The following is an 18,379-nucleotide window of genomic DNA, read 5'->3' as shown; positions in this document are numbered from 1 at the left end:
AGTGGTACAAATCATACCGTCTCGACTTAGATTTAACAAATATGTAAAAAAAAAAGATATATATATATATATATATACTGTATATATATGCAGTATATATATACACACATATATATATACTGTATATATAAAAGTATATTTAAATATATATTTTTTAATAAAGTAAAACTCTGGGTTTAATTTTTTTCTTTACCAGAAGCATTTGGAAAATAAAGTGGGAAACATTTTATGTATCTTAAAACTGTTTTCTGTGAATTTCTAAGAGCTTCTGAGATTATTTCATAATCAAGACCAACTTCAAACGTCCTCACAACTTTATCCTTGACCTGTCAGCTGTGTTACTTGGATTCATCTTTGACTTCTAAATGAGTTTTTTCTACTGGATTTTATTTAGGGGTATTGCAGTAGAGGCAGATGAATAAAGTTGTGCTTTAATTTACTTCCAAATCTAAGCTACTTTGTAATAAAGTTCAAGAAGTATGAATACTTTTGCAAGCCACTCTTGGTGGCAGCAATAAAAAGTTGTGTTTTAAAGAAAAAGAGAATAGTAGTAAATGCAAGTTAAGAATACATCATTTCCTGCAGCACTTGAAGAAGAAAACATTTCTTCCTTGAAAAAGAATCCCATTTTGAACTCCGTCATACATGAACTTACTATGCAGAGGACCAGATCCACATGGGAAGTGATCCATGCTCTTTGCATATTGAATGCAAAGAAAAGAGCAGGTGGCTAGATACTAAATGTGACTCAATGAATGTCTCTCAGCTCTTTTGCTTTCTGTTTACTGGCAGACTGCAGTGGCACATCACAGAAAGCTACAGTAAATCCTCACCAGGCAGATGTCCTTTCACAGCGTCTCACCAAAAGATTAACCATCCAAATTAAAAATCAAAACTATGAGGTAGGTAAATTGATTTACCAAGTCCATTCTGATAGTCGGTCCGTCGTTTGTCCTCTGAGGTCATCTTAGCCTTGAAGTACCACTGACACCTGGAAAACAGACAATTTGAAAGAAGAAAAAGAGTTGAGGAAATTGTAAATGATGTGTTAAATGATGAAAAAGAAGCAATGCCATCAACAAACTGTAAATTCAGACTAAGTGTTGGTATCAAACAGGATCCATTCTTGTCACAAACAGAGAAATAATACATCAGACACCCTTCTAATGAGCAGGAAAACATAAATCTACACTTTCCTTCTGTTTTACTTCTGTTAACACCTCTAAAATGTCAGGCTGTGATATGCCTTAGGATAGAGCAGGTCAAAAATAACAACTATTACTTTCTCCTGCTGAAGTCATAACTGTTCCTAACAATACTGAAGGGGATTCCTTATTAGGTGAATTATATGCCAATGCATAACAACCATCATCCAGTCATTTGATTCACTATGGGCACCTTTGTTAAAGAGCAGACTGCAACTCCAGTCCTGAAGTGCAACAACTCTGCAACGTTTTGGATGCATACCTGCTCCAACTCACCTGAAATAAATGGATGGTTAATTACCAATCTTTTGCTAAACGTGCCATCGTACCAAGGAGATAAATCAGCCTTTTGATTCAAGCATGTTGGAGAATAGATGCAACTAGAAGTTGTGGGACAGAGGCATAAAGGTCTGGAGTCGCTGACTGTTGCTCTAAAAATGTAACAAAGCAAGTTGCCAATGTGTGACAGGTTTCTGCAACAAAGACGAGGATGTTAGCAGTGTTTCCACACATTTATGGACTTATGGATGGATTTATGTATGTATGGATGGATGGTTGGATGATGGGTTACTGGATTTATGTTTGTATGGATGGATGGATAGTTGTATGGTTGGATGATGGGTTACTGGATTTATGTTTGTATGGATGGATGGATGGTTGGATGGTTGGATGATGGGTTACTGGATTATGTTTATATGGATGGATGGTTGGAAGGATAGTTGGATGATAGTTGGATTTATGTATGTATGGATGGATGATGGATGGTTGGATGATGGGTTACTGGATTTATGTATGAATGGATGGATGGATGGATGGATGTCAAACTAAAAAATAAGACAGATCGTTGAACACATAGTTACAGCTCTTAGTTGTAAAACGTAACAGAGTTTGGATATTCAAACATTTTTTCATACTCTCTTACTTCTCTATACTTAACCAGACCTGGATGATATTTACAGACAAATACAGACTTTTCCAGATTGTGTATTAGCACTTTTTTTTTTTAAAATCTCCACTTCAAATTATAAAGCAGAAAGAAGCAAAAACCCTAAAGAGTCATGACAAAGACTATCAATAATTTGCCTTCATTTTTTTAAAGTGACACACTCGACCATACAGGTGTAGATTTAGAGCTGCAGTAACAAGCTCACACCAAAATGTGTTAGAGAGGAGTAAAAGTAAAAAAAAAATACCTGATGTGAACAAGTCGAAGTAATTGGGGGATCATTAATACAGTACATCTCACAGGCAAATGAGCTGTACATTCATAACACACATCACTATATAGTATATCACATATTTCCTGCTAAAAAAATATTTTCAGGCAGAATCAGACAGCATAATGTGATGGAATACAACCAGTATAGTTTCGTATCTGAACAAAAATCACATTCAACTTTATCCTAAAAAAAGCAAACAAAAGGTAGAGCTTTACATTTTCAACAAATTTCAGATAATGCAAACCAAACATCTCAAAGCTTGATAAACACAAACACCCAATCTCCTACCCAAAAGGAACAATGACAAAGACTGTCATGTTGTCAGAGCACACTTTTATTGAAAATATGTAACTGTGCACAAGCTGTCTTGTCCTCCTGTGTGCGAGAGCTAGAGGTGTTTATCTGGGCACTGAGAGACCGAGGAAGCAACAAACAGAAAGCGGCTGCCAAGAAAAGTCTGAAAAACCACAAGATTAGATGGCAGCATCTGTAAAGGATCTCAGAAGATTTGATTCAAATAGATCCTTGCTCTGAAATTAAAATGGGAGAAAGCAAAAAGTGCCCTGCATGAGTCATGTTTGCAGAAAGGTGCCGGGTATAAAGGCTGCAATGTAAGTCACAGCTGAAATGTTGTCTATAAAACTCTGAATAGCCTATTGAGAGTTGTTTGCAATAAAACACCGCTGCAAAAGCTTGCAGAAGCAAGCTTACCTTATTCCCTCGTGTGGTTTAAAGGCTTGTAAACAGTTTGAAATGTTCAGTTTTTTTTATTCATTCTTTGCTTATGTTTTGAGTGGAGGGTTGTTGTCTGGGAAGAGATCCAATTGCAGATGAATTTTTTACCAAAGCCTTTCGCTTTAGCACCAACGTGAAGTGAAGGCCTCTCAAATTTCAAATTAATCAGTGTCATAATGAAATGTATGACATTGATTAATGTCATAATCAATGTCATAAGTAGCTACTGACTTTAATCAGGCAGGATCTACTTTATTCAGCTACTGACTCAATGAAGTAGCTGAGAGAAAGAACACAGTACGGTGCATTAACAGTAATTACACTGGTCAACAGCCAAAAAATTTAGTTTTTTAAAAAACTGTTTTGGGGTAATTTTGATGCACTGAATCCAGAAATCACATTGATTTTGCTCAATCAGGTCAACTTTCTGAACTAACCTACATATTAGTTTGGGATGCAGCCATGATGGCTGATTGCTGTTGAACAAGGCGTTCGAAGAAATGGAAGTTCATGTTGCACAATGAAGACGTAATATTCAATTTGCATGTACAATTTACCCTTACAGGTGTTTATTACTGAATGTACAGAAATCCAAGTTTGTAACATTTAATTAATACGCTCTGTTAGAAAATATTTTTTTTCTCCTGAAGCCTTTTTTTGGATGAGAAATATTAACAGAAATGAACTGATAGTGTCGCAAAAATGTCATCAATTCAGTCAGAATATCGGATTTCTGTAAATCAAATCAGAATTAAAACCTGACCTGATTGAGAAAAATGGATGTCATTTTTGGATTCAGTGGTGCCAAAATAGTCTTAATTCAGTTGAAAAGATGCTAAATGGTTTAGATGCAACCTCAGTTCAGCTGATTTAAGCACAGCGCATTCTGACTGCTAGAAAAAAAAGGTATTTTTTCCCCAAAAACCATGAAACAAGCAGCTAGAAGATAAAAAGGGATGTTACTGGACTAACATACACAGAGATGTGAAAGTGAATGAGGCACATGATTGCTTTATTTTTATACCAAAGATCAGTAACTGCCATAAACTCACTGGCGTCAAAGTTAATAGTGCCAATCATTTAACACAGATGTTGTGGACCTTGAGGTAAAAAAGATCAACTTTGTATTGATATTTCAAATTTTTTCACTGTAATCAGTCATGACATATTTAGTATCACTGGACTCTTGGGCGTCTCAGAGTTTTGAGCTTCTTTCATCCGTCTACCTTGAAAGCTGCAATCGCAACACAGAATAACCAACAATCATTGAACAGAGGGTTGAAATTAAAGCCGTAGTGAATAATGTAAAAGGTAGTTTATTTATTTTATGATCAACTGTGGAATTCAGTCAGATTATGTCTTATATAAATATTGAAACATGTCTATCTTAATGTGTTTAATATAATTAATTATACAGATGCATAAAAGAAATATAAAATAAAAAAACAAATTTACAGTAAAATAGGATGAAAAATGCAAAATATGTTTTATGTCTGTGTGGAATGCAACTCCAAATAGTAATAATAATAATTATTATAATTATTGTCATATGACAAATATAATTCCCAACTTAACCATTTCTCATATGGTAACAAAACTAGTATCAAGATAATCAAATTAAATGAGTTTCTTGGTAGGTAGACAAATAGTTTTATACGAAGAAAAAAGCCAAAAACAATTTTACACACATGATGAAAGTATTAAAATATGATAGCATAGAAATATCCCTTATTGTCCCTCACTGGGGAAATTCAGGTGCAACAGCAGAAAAGTGACAAAGATGGTGACAACAGTAAAAATAAGAAAATAAAGAAAAATGTAAATTGTAAGAACAAAAATGTAGTTATGAAAAATAAGACACTCAGATTCTAATAGATTAAAATAACAGCAAAAATAGCAAACTGTGCTCTGCATTAGAGTAAAGTTAAGAGGTTATTTAGCTAAACTGACAAGGTGCAGCAGCCACATTATGCCTTGATATCACTGAATGTTTCTGTGAAGTTCAACCAATCTGCTGCTATTAAAACACTTTTATGCTTTACTGAAATTATGTTAAATTTAGTTTTTTTTTTCTCTCTGCAGTAGAAAGTACAACCACTTCTTAAAAAGTGATCATCGACTTATTTTAAAACACCACACTTTGTGATTTATGACCCACAATAGAGTCAAACCTCAACTTTGACGACCTGAGGTTTAAAGAATATCTGTTTCAGTTTGACACTAAGCTAAGTTACAGCTTTTAAGGTAAGGAAAGAAAATATTTTTGTTATTCAGACGTGGCTTCCTGTTAACTAAAGGTTGCGCGATGCCTTCGTTTGAACATGGCAGGTCGAATAAAGTATTTATAGCTGTGAGAAGTGGAGGTGGCAGTGCTGCAGGAAGGCAGTGAGATGGAAAATAATAGTATAAAGAATGAAAGGTGCTTTGAGCCCTCTCTCTGAGGCCGTATCACTGATGAATTTTAAAATGTATTTTGCAAGTAGAGGACTTAATTAATGACCATGTGCATGAGGGACGCTCACTCCCACAAGTGGATCTCCTAATAAAACTTCTCATATTTCATCATTTATTAGATAGAACATATAATTCTACAGCCTGTTTTGTATAAGGAGGATCTAAGTTTCACTTTTAGTTGATCGTTAAAAAGTTAACTTTGCCAATTTGTCTTTCTTTTTCTAGTAAAGACGGGTCAATGCATTTCAAGTTTTAGTATTTATTCAATAAGGGCTCATAGAAATAAACTTTAAAAGCACAAACCATTGCTGACAGTGGTATTAACTCTGAGATGATTTTTTTGTAGTTCAATGGGGTTTCTCCCCAATGGGAATAACATAACAAATCACCGAAGACATCGTTCAAATGAATGGCAGCCAAGTAGGAGACAACAGTCCAGAGGGTTGACCCAACACCCAACAGAGACGGGACAGAAACAGAAACAGACAGCTCCCACTGTGACACTGGCACTTCAGTGGAGAGCCCTGTCTTCACTGTCACTGCTGCAGACAGGCCTGCCTCTCCCGCAGCTCTGAGGATTCACATCACTGTGATCCAGGCCGAACGCGCTGCTGTCCTGCTGGGGACGAGCGGACGGACAGAGGTCAGCTGTGTCGGTGCAGACATGCGGTTCTGCTGGTGAGGTTTCAGTAAAATATTGATCCAATAAACTTCATATGTTCACAAAAAATGACTGAAAATAGAATAACTTATATGGAGATGATTTATCTGTAAAGTCTGAAGAAGCTAATCGTTTTCAGTAAGTGTTCTGGATCAAGATACATTACTTTATATAATGATCAAACAATGAAAACATAACTTTTTTTTTTTTAAATAAGCAGATTTATGAAACACAGAACATGGAGGGTCATGAAAAAGGTGTAATTTTGAGCATTGCACAAAGCTTGTAAGAGTTTTTCCATCTCACACAATGTGTACATTTTCACCCCTAACCTTTTCTATCACTGCAAAAACACAAAATCTTACCAAGTATGTTTGGTCTGGTTTCTGGTGAAAATATCTTAATAAACGTAAAATAAGACAAAACCAACTTACAAGTAACTGTGCAACAAGATATTGGAGTTTAAGTCAATAATTTCTTAATATTGATGAAAAAGTACTTAGAAGTGAAATAATCTGCCATATTATAACAAGATATTTTCTCATATAGCAATATGAGAAAATATAAGTTCCCATATATACAGCTCTGGAAAAAAATAAGAGCCCACTGATTGAAAACCTCCTGGTTATTCCACCAAATATTGATTTCTAAACTCTTCCTGAGGTCTAAAAGCAATGCATCATTTTGTTATTTTCACCATTTCTCATTTTCTGCAAATAAATACAAGATTTTTTGCTTGAAATTTCCAAGACATGTTGTCAGTAGTACATAGAATAAAAGAACGATGTTCAGTTTACTTCAACATATACCTATAAAAAGTAAAATCAGAGAAACTGATCATTTTAAGTGGTCTTAATTTTATTCCCGAGCTGTATAATGACATGTTATTATAAGTTATAATATGGAAAAAAGGATTTGTTCCACTGGCAGATTGTTTAACTTAGAACTAATACTTTTTCATCAATATTAAGAGATTATTGACTAAATCTAAGCTTTTATCTCATGCTGAAAAGTTACTTGAAAGTTAGTTTTGTCTTTTTTTTATGTGTAGAAATGAGACCAAAAGTGCTTAGTAAGGTTTTGTTTTTGCAGTGATAGAAAAGGTCAGAGGTGAAAATCTACACAAAGTGTCTGAAGAACTTCTTGCATGATTGCGCGTGTGGCCACAGCATCACATGTGGGCCGCCTCGCCTTTGAGGACTTAACATAATCCGGGTTGCCATATTAGAGTAGATGTCAGAGGGGCCACGGGCCATAGGTTGCCAGATTGGGTTTTGGCTAAGTGAAGTTTGTGGGATTCTGGACACTGATAGACAGATCCGATAACCACAGGCTGAGAGGACAAGAAGGGGATTTGGAAAGCAACCGTTGACCTCTGCTGATGGGGTCAAGCTGTTCATTAAAGAATTGGTGGCATGTGCCTTTATCAGTCGTTTCCAGTCCTCACCACTGATCCTCTTTATCCGTCTCTGTCTCACTGGGTTTCATTTTGTAAAGAGGCCTCACACACACGTACAAAGACAGCAATCACACTCAAAGAGTTTGGCATCTCTCTGCGTTCTCTGGCCTGCCTAGCACTGCTACAGTACATATTGGCTTGTTCTGTGCAATCCTGCAGAGCTCAGTAAAACAAACAGGCTCAGGGACCTAATCAAAGCATCAGTGCAAGTCAAACTACTTTTCACTTGGCCTCTTATCTTTCACAGCTGCTGTAGCAACCAAGGGCACAAAAGGAAGGACAACCGGAGAAGACATGAAAGGAACAAAAGCACTTGCAGAGACTGACATAATTCTGAGCAAACCCAGTACATTATGTAAACCTCCTCTCCTTGCCTGCATCTTTACAACTGTGGCACCTTTGCTCTGATATAAGTTTGCACTCTACATTTCACATAAATAGATATAAACAGAGGTGGTTTTTTTTCAGGTGGAAAACGTTCCTCAGCTCCTCTTCTTGCTCCGTTTCAGGGCCGGATGAGTGAAAGCTCTCATCTGTCTCTGGCAGCAAAACGACATTTGAAGCTTTTCTAAAACTGAGTAAAAGTGAAAGTCCCTCCCACACAGGGCAGAGGGATTGCAGCAATGAGAGACGGTGAGCGAGTTGAATAACACTCCAAATACTGACGCTGCTTTTAGAAGGATTCAGTTAAAAAAAATAAAAATAAAAAGGTATACTGCAAAAGAAGCCTGCAGCATTGACTTTAGGTGTTGCATCTGCATGTGTGAGGTCTTACTTAAGTAAACACACATTGATCTGCCATTATGTATCTTGTATTATATTATATACATATATAATCCATTCCCTGACATTCTTGTATATTCTGTATAATCTGTATAATCTGTGCATATAGCTCCCATATTTATATTTATACACAATATCTATATCTCTTGCTATAACCCCTTATAGTCCATACATACATAGTCTTGTACATCTGTAAATAAATATTTATATCTCGTAGAGCACTTCTGGATAGATGCAAACTACATCTCGTTGCTTGTACTTGTGACAGTGCAATGACAATAAAGTTGAATTCTATTCTATTCTATTTAAAAAAGTAAGAAATTCAGTGCAAGGACTGGCTGTAAAGCTGAATAATTACAATTATGTAGTTTTTTCAATCTTACCAACAACAAATAGGTTTTGATTGCAAAATTTACAATTCATTAAATCCACATCAGAGCTAAAACAATTATACACGTTTCCAATAGTAATTATATATCCTTCTGTGGTAAAAAAAAAAAAAAAATACTCTGAATTTGTTTTTCAAAGGTTAGGCTTTAGTAAATAGCACTTCTGTAGACAGATGGTTTAAAGGGTAAGCCAGTAAATATAAACTCTCAGAGGAAATTCACACTTTTAGTCAGACAATAAAAAAATCAACACAGGTTAGAAACTGAGATGTGATGAATTCAGTCTGGTATTAAACTACAAATGGGGGTGAAATTTTCTTTTATTGCAACTTCAAGTATCAACAAAAACTTTGTAATTTTTTAACAGATTATCTGCCAGCAAGTTTATTTGCCAGCTTGTTCTTTGTCACGTGTCAAACTCGATAAACTCGATTAAATACTAAGTGTGCTTAAGTTTTATGTTATCTAACAAATCAATGCAGTTTTTATCTGTTTACTGCCAAATTATATCAATTAATCCCTCCTGCTTCTTGAGAATTATCGTGGAAATTCACGCAAAAATGAATAAATCCCTGGACGTTTTTGTAATATTCTTTTTGAGTTTTTGAGATGTAGGCTACTTATAGACATTTTATGGATTTACATCTTCTAAATATTATGACTTACAGCTAATTGCTATTGTTAATGCGGATATCCACTGTTTCCTGCTACATTGCTGTAATAGGACATTACACAAATACGTACATTTTTAGTGTAAATGTTGTGTTATGGTCATATTATGGAGTACACAATTATGGACATTATTACTAACTTGACAATTAACCAGTCAACCATCACAGATCTCCTCCACAAGTACAGCAAGTCAGAAGCTGTTCACAAAGTGCTGTGATACGCATACTGATAAAAAAAGTTAACTAGAAAGTAAAACGCAAAAGGCAGCATAAGTAACAAGGATAACTGCAGCCTTGTGAAGCAAAGCCTGCTCAAGAATTTGTGTGAGAGAGGATAAGCCACTCCTGAAGCAAAGACAGGGACTGGACTTTTGCTGATTCCTGAAGGAAAAGTGGAGAGGAATAAAATCCAATCTACCTAAGAAAGGGTTGGGAATCTATGGAGTGAAATGGAAGATGAGCAGCAACAGACAACAAGATAAGACGATGCAACCTGGTCTTCCTTAGCAACTGAGACTAATTGCCACTATATTATGCAACATTGATGTAGTAATTCTTCTAAAAGTAGCCCAGACCAAGTATTGAGTGTGCAGTTTGCAGACAGACAAAAATACAACACTTTAAATATATCAAATTGTGTTAAATGGATCAATATTTTGTATTAATTACCTTCTTTAACCAGGTCGAAACCAGATTAAGAACTAAATCTCATTTGCAAGAGGCAAAAAATCTGCCCAGGTACTGAATTAAAATGAGTCTTCTAATTTACTGAGATGTATCTGTACACAGGAATCCCTTCATGCATAAGAAGACAGTTTAAAGAAGTCACAGTTTAGTCCTAATTAAATTGTTTTTTCACTTCTGTTTGAGTTGGGGTCCCATTTCATGCATGAGGTATTTGTAAGTGTAGTGCAGAGAAAAATGCTCTTGCATTAAAATCAATTTGCATCTTCCGACAAGTCAAATATCTGCTGAATTAAAGCTTTTTAAGGTCAAATGACAGGAAAAAATTAGCTATTTGGATATTCGGAGAAGTCCAACCAAATAAACACGTACCAATTATCAAACGTGGTAGTGGAAGTATCATGCTGTGGGTCTTTTTTTTTGCACTTAATAGCAGTAGCGCATTGTAAAAGCAGATTGCTTAACTGTAGAACTACCAACAAAATCTTTTTTTTAAAATTATTTAATAGAAATGTATTTAATATCAAAGTAGAAAATACATGACAAAAAAACTAAAACTAACAATATTATCACAGAACAAAGAAAAAGAAACAAAGTATTGTGTTTTAAAGAGTGAGTATTATTAACCGTGTGTGTGAGAGTGAATGAGCAACGATGGTGATATGAATTACATTAATATTAATAGTCATAATTAATGACTATTAATTGATCATCGTGTGTCTGTATTTACCTGTTTTTCATTATTATTATTTTTGTCAGTATTAATACTTGTTTTTTTATTGTTCCACATACTGATAATGTCATACCTTCAAAATCTTAATGTAAAGTCAACCAATTAATTCAAATACATTTTACAACTTTTGCTAAGAAGAGTGGTTAACTACAAATTATGTCAGAAGCTTCTTGATGATTTCTAAAAGAACGTAAGCTGCTAAAATTTACACAAAATTATTATTTTTAAAGTTCATTAAAGCTGTTAACTGCACGAACCGTCCATCCTGGTTGGTTTGAAAAAAGTATTTGAAGCTCAAATTTAATACAACATTCATAACCATGATGAATGGAAGTCAACCTCTGGCTTTAAGAAAAGGAAAAAGCTTCAATAATCCAGTGATTTAGTGGTTTTAGCAGACAGCATATTTTCATCACCAACTTTGGTTAAAAAAAGTTACAACCATTTATAAAACTGAATAGTTGTTAGGAATTTTCACAAGGCAGGAAAGGGTTCTTAGAATTTATCTCATTATGTTAAATATTCATATGCGCCAGTATTGGATCATGTTGAATATTGAATGTTCGACAATCTGAACATGTTCTAAATCTGGAGACCCTGGCAAACCTTTTTACCACCCACACAGGTGTTTTTGCTCTCTTTACATGATTAGATCTCTTCAAAAGGCTTGATTGACACTTCTCTGATTCTGCTGTTTCTCCAGAGAAAATGAATAAATGTCTCATGCAATCGCTGCTGAAATATTATCTCCCTAATGAGGGTCCGGTGCAGAATGGTTTGCATATTACAAGCAAAGTAATGAAAAGAATGAACAGCCCTGTGGCGTAATTTTAGTGAGTTGGTACAATCAGAGAATAGAAAAGCTTGCTATAATTTTGGGAACTGGAAACAAAGATTATTCTTCTACTTCTATTTCCATTTTTTGTAAGTTTGCCTCCTGTTTTTTTAAATGGGTTTTGGTTCAGCAGAGAAAAGAAAATCTTCTGTGGTTGATAAGATGAGCAAATCATTATATTTCTTTTGCTTTTATTTGTTTGAACAAATGGTTTTTAATATATTTTGGTTTGTTTTTGAATCATGCAACAGATTTTACTATAATTACATCCGTAAATGCATATTTTCCTGCATTTTAATGCTCTGCAGATTACGCTCCACGCTTAAAATGCAAGAAATAAAAAAAATGCAAATCATATGAAAAACTATGTTTGAGTTGATGGTATTCCATTTATTTTTGTCCAAGCTGTTCAGACTGAAATGGCACATTATTTAGTCACCATACCTTCACATCACACCTCTGAAATAAAGTGAGAGAAATGTTGATTTCCCCCCTCACACAGTTGCACATCGCATCTTCACATAGATGAAAACAGATTGGTTGTATGTGCAAGAGTGTGAATGCGCTTGGATGTGTTTTGACAGATTTACCTCTCTTCTCTTGCAAGGTTTATGTACCTGTGCTGTCTGCTTCCTGCACTATAAATTAATACACTTTCTTCTAAGAGTAGAGGCATTGAAAGCTGTGGAATTGATGTAATGCAATATTACACAATATAATCTACATTATATTTTATTTTAGGTTTACATCTGAAGCCAAGTTCAGGACACAGAAGCATAGCAGTGCACAGTACTGAGACATAGGCGTTAGCTAAATATGTGCTCTTGCTCCAAAGACAGTTTTAAAAAAAGTTTTTGCTCTTTTTCCATTGGAAATGTTTAAGAAGGCGTTCAATGTTAAAATTTCAAGAGACAATTTGATGCTTTTTCCAACATGACTTAAAAATCCAGACAAAAGTTAAAGTTTCTTGTCCGGCAACAAAGCTAACTCACCTCACTGTAACCAGATCTACTTAATGATAACAAATAAGACTGATTGATTGATTGATTGATTGATTGATCTTCCTCCTTCCACTATTTCATGAAGGGTGCAGAACTAATTTATCTTATACAATTTCAATTAAATGCATACTTGTTTTTCTTGAATAAAAAGTTCAAGGACTATAAATTACTTTTGCAAGAGTTTGTATGCAAAACCAAAGAAACAATCAATATATAAACTGAACCAAAAGTGAATAATTTCTCCATACAAGTTTATAAAAAAATAAAAACAGTTTCCAAGCTTTTATATCAGAAACACATTGTTTGACACTTGCAGTTTCTTTAGCATAAATTAAGGCTTGTTATTGATCTTACCTTCCAGTGATGAGGAGGAAGAGCGTGAGGATGATGAGAAGGGTGAAACCACCGACTGCTGCTGTTACAATGACCAACACCTGGCCCTGATCAGAAGCCATGTCTGAAGCTGAAGGTTTGGAAAAAGCAGAAAAAAAGGGTCAACAGAGAGATAAATGAGACGTTTAGGAAAGAACAAGTAAATAAAAAACAAAGGAAACTGAGAAGAAATAAGATTTTTTTTTAAATTCAATGCAGCACGCGTACACCGTTCACATTCGTTTGATGAGCAGATATTATTGAGAGATGTTTGATCAGCTCTTTGTCCTAAAAAAAACTGTCAGCTTTTCTTATTTGGAATGATTCATTTGCCTGCTGCTGGTTAATTAATTTTATTCATTCATGAAATTGTGATTTAGTCCATGATGATTTGTTAAAATTGGGCCCATTTGATATTCATGATTTTCCCTTTTCTGTGTCTTGTCAGAAGGCTAACGAATCCCAGATAATTGAAAGATGATTGCTATTACCAAACTTATTTCTATAATATTTCACGCTTAATGAATATGAATTAGAGATGGTGGAGCATGGTGATTAAGGCTTGTGTGGGTGTATGTAGGTGTAATGCCAAGAGCATGGAAAGCATGTGTATGAAATGTGTCCCTTTCACTTAATAAAAATAATTACACAGCACCCTGGGAGAGGATGAGTGAAAGTGATGACGGTCGGACCACAAATGACAGATCTCAGCTTAACACACTTTTCACATCTGAACAGATGCATTAGATTGACAGTGCTGGAATGAGGTCCAGTCAAAGAGGGGCGACGCAGCAAAAACAGATGACAAGCGAAAGACAAAGGAGATAAAGACAAAGAAAGAAGTGACAGAAACACATGCAGCTGGAAAAAAACCCCCGAGTGCAGCAACACTGACTGGCAGGTGGACAGACAGACTGACAGAGAGGGAGAGAGCGGCAGGGGCCAAACCTGCCTCCTCTTTTAGATAAAAGGCCAGGCAGTACAAAGGCTTGGCCGTGCAGCCTCTGATCTGCAGATAAGGCCAAACTCTGCAGCTTTGGAAGCAGAGGGCCACTGTGAAGCCAAATCACCTCTTTCTCAATAAAACCTGACCCAACATAAAAGGGCAGCTGGACCTTTGTACTTTATGAGCACGCAATAAAGCTACGACTGACAAAAACATACAAGGAACGCTGTGATTCAAAACACACTAAACAGAAAAGGAGTAGTGTCAGTTTCCCTTGATGACTGTATTTAGTTATTAGTTTCTGTGGTTTAAAGAATTACGCTAAATTAAATTCACTCTCCAGAACATCCAGGGTTTTAGCTGTGAAAAGAAAAACTCCTTAGTGAGAAGTAGAAAATTCTTAATATCCTTTTGCCTTTAAAACTGAGCTTTAGTTTATGAACAAGAAATCAAATATTTGAGCTTCACCAGGTGAAAGTAAACAAAAATAAAAAATGAGGGTCTTAAGAGTCAGTGTAGAAATCTACAGTTTTGCAAATAATTTTCTGTGCAGGAAGTTTTTGTATTTTTGTAAATTGTATGCACAGATTTGTTTTAAAAAATCATCTGTTTGACAATATTTGTAGGAAAATTTCTGTCTCTTCTGCATCTTTTACTTCAATTTTTGTAACAGATTTTCTACTTGCTGGCTTTCTTATAAAAGATACTCCCAAAAAACATTGGTGTTTTTAGTTTTTTAAATTTTTTTTCCCACTTTGTTAAAAATAAATAGCAAATGGGTTGAAAATTAGCATGTCTTAGTATTAAGCATGAGCCACTTAGTTATAATATGATTAGCGTGAGTAAAAATACAGTGTTATCATTATATCACCACATTTGGAGATAAAATAGTATGCTACATTATTTGTTACAATTATAAAATGACCAATAACATTCATTCTCGGTCTGTGCTGTTTGCTAAAGAAAACATTTTAACTCATTTATGTATGTTTTAAGTGAAGGAAAAGTGTAGTAGCGCTCTTTCAGCCAGCTAACTGGCAGCAACAGGTGAGGGAGGGGCAGTAGCTTCTCATCAAAATGACATAAACAAACTGAAGGTATGGTTTTAAAACCTTAATGTTAAAAAAAGCTTGTTACATTTTGATACTGGAAACAAACTCGTGCCAAGTTTGTATCAGAAGCAGGTGAGGCTCTTACAACAAAATATATTCATCCAAAAACAATTTAATTATTCAAAGTTTGGTTTCTGTTTGTATTCTCTAATGTTTCTGATAGTTAAAAAAATTCTTACTTTCCCTCAACCACAGGTGTCAGACTCCAGTCCTCGAGGGCTCAACTGTGTCGAAACACCTGATTTACATAATTGGGTAATTAGCAGGACTCTGTGGATCTTAAGTACATCAGAAGATAAATGTTTTCATATAGACGGGTTGGAGTTGGAACATATTCAAAACTTGCAGGACACTGGCCCTCGAGGACCGGAGTTTGACATCCTTACTGTAAACTGAAGGAGACTTCTAGGGAAGTTAGTAGAAGAGTGAACTAGATAGATTCCTAGAGATATAAGTGCTTGACACATAACTGTCTGGTGGGATGTTAATGACACTACAGTTCATATATGTCGCCGTTTACAGACCAGCTGTGTTTCATTGTCCCCTTTTACTTTTACTCCCTTCAGCTTCACACTTCTAGAAAGGCTTATGGATGGATGGATGGATGGATGGATGGATGGATGGATGGATGGATGGATGGATGGATGGATGGCTGGACAACAAATGCTGAGAATAGACTCCATTCACTTCATGTTTGTGCTTACTGTGGTTTTAGGCTGTCTTTTTTAATTTAGAGGATAGATTATGTAAAATTTATTTTATTGTAATCTTGCTGTAGCAGCTAGCTGTGCTGCAGTGGCTCTAGTTTATACATGAAAATTAACAAAAATGTAGATCAAAGGTCTGAAACTTCAGTCCTGCAGTACCAGTGGCAGTGTCCTGCTGGATGCATCTTTGCTCCAACACATCTGAATTAAATGAAAAGTTAATGACCTTTTGCAAAACTTCCTGACCTGGATACAGCAAGAAGAAGCATCAGCCTTCTGATTGAAGTTGGTTAGAGGAGGAATGTAACAAAAAGTTACTTTCCTGCAGGACAGTGGCAGTCCAGGACCAGCGTTGCTGACCTCTGCTGTAGATTTTGCAGCAGAGGTCAGCAAAGATTGTGCTTTATTGAATTTATTTATTTTTTGTTATCACTTCTTCCTTCATACAATGTTATTTTGTACTGCTTGTGTAAAATAACATTGTTATTATTTTACGCTATATTCATCAACACACTGCAAAAACACAAAATCTTACCGAGTATTTTGGTAAAATATCTCAGTACACTTGAAATAAGACAAAACTAACTTACAAATAACTTTTTAGCAAAACATAGACACTTGTTTGATATGTTCTATATCTTGCGGAAAAGTTACCTTTAAGTAAGTTTGTCTTATTTCAAGTGTACAAAGATGTTTGCACTAGAAACTAGACAAAAATTATTTGGTAAAATTTAGAGACTGTTGCCCAAATAACTCCCCCTTCCTGACTTTATATACCTAAATGTGACTTTGTATATTAATGTAATATTTTTATTCTTGAATTTAAAGATAAGTAAGGTTATTACATAGTTGAATGCTAGATAAAATGTCACATTTATAGTAACCAGTTAGAATAATACCAAACTGTTTTCTTTGCTCAGCATCTTTCCCACATTGTGTTGAAACAGTTACATTTGCTTCGTGATAGCACCTGTACAGTACAAGTGCATTTGTATAAATATTTGTTTATTTGTGACCTTCAGGCTGTGAGCTTCCCTGGATGCTCCTCCAGGCAACATGAACTTTATTTGACTCTGAGCTGCTGTTTACAGCAAGAACCTCATATTCCTGACTATGGAATAAAAAGAGGAAATGACAAAAAAACAGCAAAGCTGAGATTTTAGTGAAGCATTGTCAGAGAGTGACAATTTTAGTCAAAGCTTTGACCAACTTTTTATTGTCCAAAAAGAGCTAGCAAAAGGGGCGATGGATGTTTTAAATAATAATTTCTCCAAATTTTACCTTTTAATAGTTTTGTTACAAAAAAGGTCTGTGTTTGAGACAACCATTGAACAGAAAGCAGCACCATGAAGAGGTTTACATTTTAATATTTGAAACAAATAGTGAGTACTCACAGTCACCTGTAGTTTGGTATTCATATTTTGGTGAGTAGGAGCTGAATCCACCAGCTGTCCGGGTACGAACGCTGAAGATGTACCAGGTTGCTGGTTTTAAACCCGAGACGATCACGCTGGGAGCTCTGGTGTGTGTTGACGAGTAGCTCAACTGCTCTTGTTCCTGAAAGGAAAAAGTGGAGAAAGAATAAAAAAATATTTCAGCAAATAAGAACTGGTTTTGACCAGATATGAATGCAGTTTTAGGGAGATTTTATCCGTTTAAATTAGGCCCTTTTCCACAACCCCTGGTCTTTTAGAGCGACGCTTACCCTAATCAAAATCACGGTAAACAGTTTTGTCAAATTACTGTCACATTCACCGCAGCTCGGTGACAGATGTTGAATGAGGGAGTGGCAACAAGAAGTGCCTTCTAGGCTGCATTCAAGCTCACTTTCTGATCCCTTTTGGGAACACAAAATGACAGCGAAGAGATAATTTCCTCACAAAACTGTATTACAAACACTTTACCAGATGTTCTGCATAATAACTGTTGCTGTGAATAGCTAAGTAGAAGACATTCGAGAGACATGAAATGGAAGATGACACATTTCATTAGACCTCTAGGCAATATTTTACACATATATTAACATATTGAAAACAACGACAGGAAAAAAAAAAACTTCAGAAATGTGTATTGGTACTACTTGTAAACACTCTTTTATAAGCATGAGTTTATATGAGTTGGAGATTTATGTAGCTATAAGTTTTGCATGTACTGAAGAATATTCATTATTTTTTTAAGGATTCTGACATCAGTCATTGTGAAAGTTATGTCAAAAACTACAGCTTGAACTTTTAGAAATATGCGTACAATACGGCTTGTACATCTGCTCTAGAAGAAACCATTTTCTTCACCTCTATGCACTAAAAAACATGACATAATTATGCCATGTTTGTGTTGATAATTAGCTAATTTTCTGAAAAGTTCAAAGAGGCTCTTGTCTTCCATCTATGTGTACAACTCAGTCCTTAATGT

At 35.3% G+C, this 18,379-nt stretch overlaps 1 protein-coding gene across 1 annotated transcript in view; it reads right to left on the bottom strand.

Moving 5' to 3' along the window:
* LOC116723394 (ephrin type-A receptor 6) overlaps positions 1–18,379 on the bottom strand; it is a 191,178-nt gene that overhangs the window by 24,907 nt on the left and 147,892 nt on the right. Inside the window, exons 7-9 of the mRNA XM_032568240.1 lie at positions 17,362–17,524; positions 13,185–13,293; positions 921–991 (exon numbers count right to left, since the gene is read on the bottom strand). Coding sequence (XP_032424131.1) covers positions 921–991; positions 13,185–13,293; positions 17,362–17,524 — 343 coding nt within the window. The remainder of the gene's footprint in view (positions 1–920; positions 992–13,184; positions 13,294–17,361; positions 17,525–18,379) is intronic.

The sequence above is a fragment of the Xiphophorus hellerii genome, chromosome 7 (assembly GCF_003331165.1).
Source record: "Xiphophorus hellerii strain 12219 chromosome 7, Xiphophorus_hellerii-4.1, whole genome shotgun sequence".
Taxonomy (NCBI): Eukaryota; Metazoa; Chordata; class Actinopteri; order Cyprinodontiformes; family Poeciliidae; genus Xiphophorus; species Xiphophorus hellerii.
The sequence above is the reverse complement of the archived record's forward strand: the minus strand, read 5'-3'. Positions and strand labels throughout refer to the sequence as shown.